The sequence below is a fragment of the Saprolegnia parasitica genome (genome assembly GCF_000151545.1).
Source record: "Saprolegnia parasitica CBS 223.65 unplaced genomic scaffold supercont2.767, whole genome shotgun sequence".
Lineage (NCBI taxonomy): Eukaryota > Oomycota > Saprolegniomycetes > Saprolegniales > Saprolegniaceae > Saprolegnia > Saprolegnia parasitica.
In genome coordinates, this window is record NW_012157161.1 from 455 (window position 1) to 3,382 (window position 2,928).

The 2,928-nt window shown below is 58.8% G+C and overlaps 2 protein-coding genes across 2 annotated transcripts; both read right to left on the bottom strand.

The window, feature by feature from the left end:
* Nucleotides 1-879: 879 nt before the first annotated feature.
* Nucleotides 880-1,356, bottom strand: SPRG_17774 (hypothetical protein; the record flags this gene model as incomplete). Its single annotated transcript, XM_012357166.1, has 1 exon — nt 880-1,356. A coding segment is annotated over one exon (477 nt), but the record flags the coding sequence as incomplete, so codon positions are not given.
* Nucleotides 1,357-1,475: 119 nt separating this feature from the next.
* Nucleotides 1,476-2,027, bottom strand: SPRG_17775 (hypothetical protein; the record flags this gene model as incomplete). Its single annotated transcript, XM_012357167.1, has 1 exon — nt 1,476-2,027. The coding sequence occupies one exon, from the start codon at nt 2,025-2,027 to the stop codon at nt 1,476-1,478; it is 552 nt and encodes a 183-aa protein (XP_012212557.1).
* Between the last annotated feature and the right edge of the window lie 901 nt (nt 2,028-2,928).

The following is a 2,928-nucleotide window of genomic DNA, read 5'->3' on the forward strand; positions in this document are numbered from 1 at the left end:
GCGTCACTGACGGCCCACGTATCGCTGGCGGTGTACACTTGCAACTCAACAAGTATAGAAGACGCGGCGAGCCAATACGGTGGCGTCGACCAAAGCAGCTGCGTGGTTGGTGCATTCGACACAATGGTGTCGAGATGCAGAGAGAGCGACGTGCGTATGCGCTCGGCAGGCGACGTGGCCACGGAGCAACCGCTCTGCACTTGGATGCGGACATCGTACTCTGTGTCGGGTCGCAGTTGCAGTAGCCTGTGTGGTGTTTTGAAGCAGCGGAGGGGCTGCTGCATGGTCTCGTCACCGCCACTGACAACCACCGTCCAAGCACCTGCCGATGCGAGAGCGCCGTTGCACGCAGCGTGGAGCCACCAGTGCTGCTGGACGCCCCAGACCGAGATTGCGGCTGGTGCTGTCACGATGGAGAGAAGCGTCCAGTCGTTTATCTCTGCGATTTCGCCGAGCAGCGCGGTGCCGAGGACTCTATCACAGTGTGCAAGGCGAACCCGGAAGGCGAGGCGCGACTGCGGCGGCAAATCCATCACATGCACTGGACCGACAACGCCCGTGTACTCCAGGCGCCAGTCGTCGTCATCGATGTACCGTTCAAGCTGCAATGTAGCGCAATGCAAGAGCTCGATGGGCCATGTCGGCCATGAAAAGGTCGCAGACGAGGCGTCGCTTTCGACAGTGGGCGGTGGAAGGCCGGAACGTCGGGCCACGACATCCCATGGCGAGAACAAGACGTCGCTCTCGTCGGTACTTGGCAGCAACGTGGCCACGCCGAGCCGAAACCGGATGCGCATCGACACCGGGTCGAGCTGAAACCGAGTCGTTGTCTACCACAACGGGAGATGAGTTGTCATGCAATCACGATGAGGTGCTGACGTTGAGAAGGGCGTCGAGGGACTGCCACGGCACCATGGCGACTGGCGGATCGTTCTCCGAGTAGCTGACTTGAATGCATACAAAGTACAAGTGCTGGGACAGCTTGAGGTGGCCCCAGCGCCAGAGCACCACAGGTCCAAGGCTCGTGACCGAGAGCTGGGCGAGGAGGACCTCGAGCGCTTGCTGTAGCTGGAAGGAGACTCGGCTGTGGCCGGCAATGCTCTCGTTTGGCGACATCGTCGTGATGTGGTACGAGCTTGTCGAGAGTGGTGACAAGGATTCTGGTGCGTCGAGTGTCAGATCTGGTGTCAGATCTGGCCCGTCCAGCGAGATAGGGTCCAGAAGCGTCGGCTTCTCTGCGCCATCCATGTCGTGGGGCTCGTCGTCACCGCAACGAGGGGAGTCGGCGACGATGCTGTCGTCGAGTGGTGCGACCGCAATCGAGTACGAGGTCGAGTCGGCGTCGTCGGGATCCATGGTTTATCGCGGCCGTTCCACGCCGTTTCAGAAATGACATGTTGTGCACACTTTCTTCTTATATACAAATTACGAACGACATGATGTCTGGCATTCACCAGACAACGCAACACTTACAACTAGACGGACACTTCCCCGGGCACGCGGTCCCCCGTCCACGTCCATTCATTGTCGTCGTCGTCGTTGAGGACGTCCGGCGCGGCAACTTTGGTCTCCAAGCTTTGCACGTAGAGCTCGGCAGCGAGGCGGCGCGTGGCCGTCTTGACAAACACGGCAGCGGCAAGACCCAAGACGATCGCGGCGACGACGACGACAATTACAGCGTGGCTGCTGCCGCTCTCGGCAGTCGTAGCGGCCGCCTCGACGCTGGACGTGACCATCGCAGGCAGCGAGAGCAGCATGGCACGCCACGGCGTTGCGCTCAGCGCCGAGAGCGACGAGTTGGTGGCGTTCCAGACGCAGTCGGGTGTCGTATTGCGCGCAAGCGCCTGTAGCGACGTGTACACCGCAGCGCAAGCCGCGTTGGATTCAAAGGACGCGGGGAGCGTCGCGTTGCGAGCGACAAGAACGTCGTAAAAGGCAGCGAGCGACTGCGCGCGACAGACCAGAGCGTTCTCCGAGTCGGTGGCGAGCGCGACGAGCGGGCGCAGCACGCTGCTTGGGCAGGTCATGATCCGCGTACGATGGAAGAATCGATAGTAATGGTAATGCGGCGGACGTCTCTGACGCGCGACAGTCGGGCGCGTCGTCGTCCCACCCTCGTCGTCCCACGTCGTCGTGACGCGCCGACTGCACAACGCCGGACTTGTGTTCTCTTGGGTGGCGGCTGTCGTAATAGTGATGAGCTAGCACACTTTCGCTCCAGAAAGTCGACGAGCTGCAATATCGGTCATGAGGCGTGTCGACTTGATCACAATTGAGGGCGTCGTCCCAGCACCTTCATGAACGCGGCAGGCTGGTCGCGCTGCACACGACACCAGATGGGATGGCAGAACGCTCCTTGAACGCTCACGTTGCATATTCCACCATTACAGTGTCTAATACAGTGTATACTAGCCACTAACCCTAGTCACGAGCGACTCGAACGCATCGAGTTTTTATCACTCGGTTGTCCAGTTAGTTGTGGCGTACTACATAGTATATACACCTGATGTGTATCGATCGAAAAATGGACAGGGTCCACTGGACAAGGTCGATGGCTCCATCGATCGTCGATAATAAACAAAGAACGTGATACAAAACAGAATGTGTCTTCCTACTGCGTTTAGAATGCTATTTTCTCCGGGTTGTCTCCGGGAAGTTGTTGTCCGGGTTTTCTCCGGGTCCAAGCGTTTCGCTTGGGTTTCGGTGACCGCTTCGAAACCTATTCAAATGACTCGAAAGCGTCAATGCAAAGACACCTCCAAAGATGGAGCGGATCAAGGAGCCGAAGAGAAAGAAGCCCCGCTCGATGACCAATATAGTGGCTATCACTGCCCAGATCGCTGCCCGGCCAAAGCCCGAGCCCATTCACGACCCTGCGAGGGAGAAACGGCTCGAAACCAAGGAACTCTTCGAAAAGCTGGAGGCCGA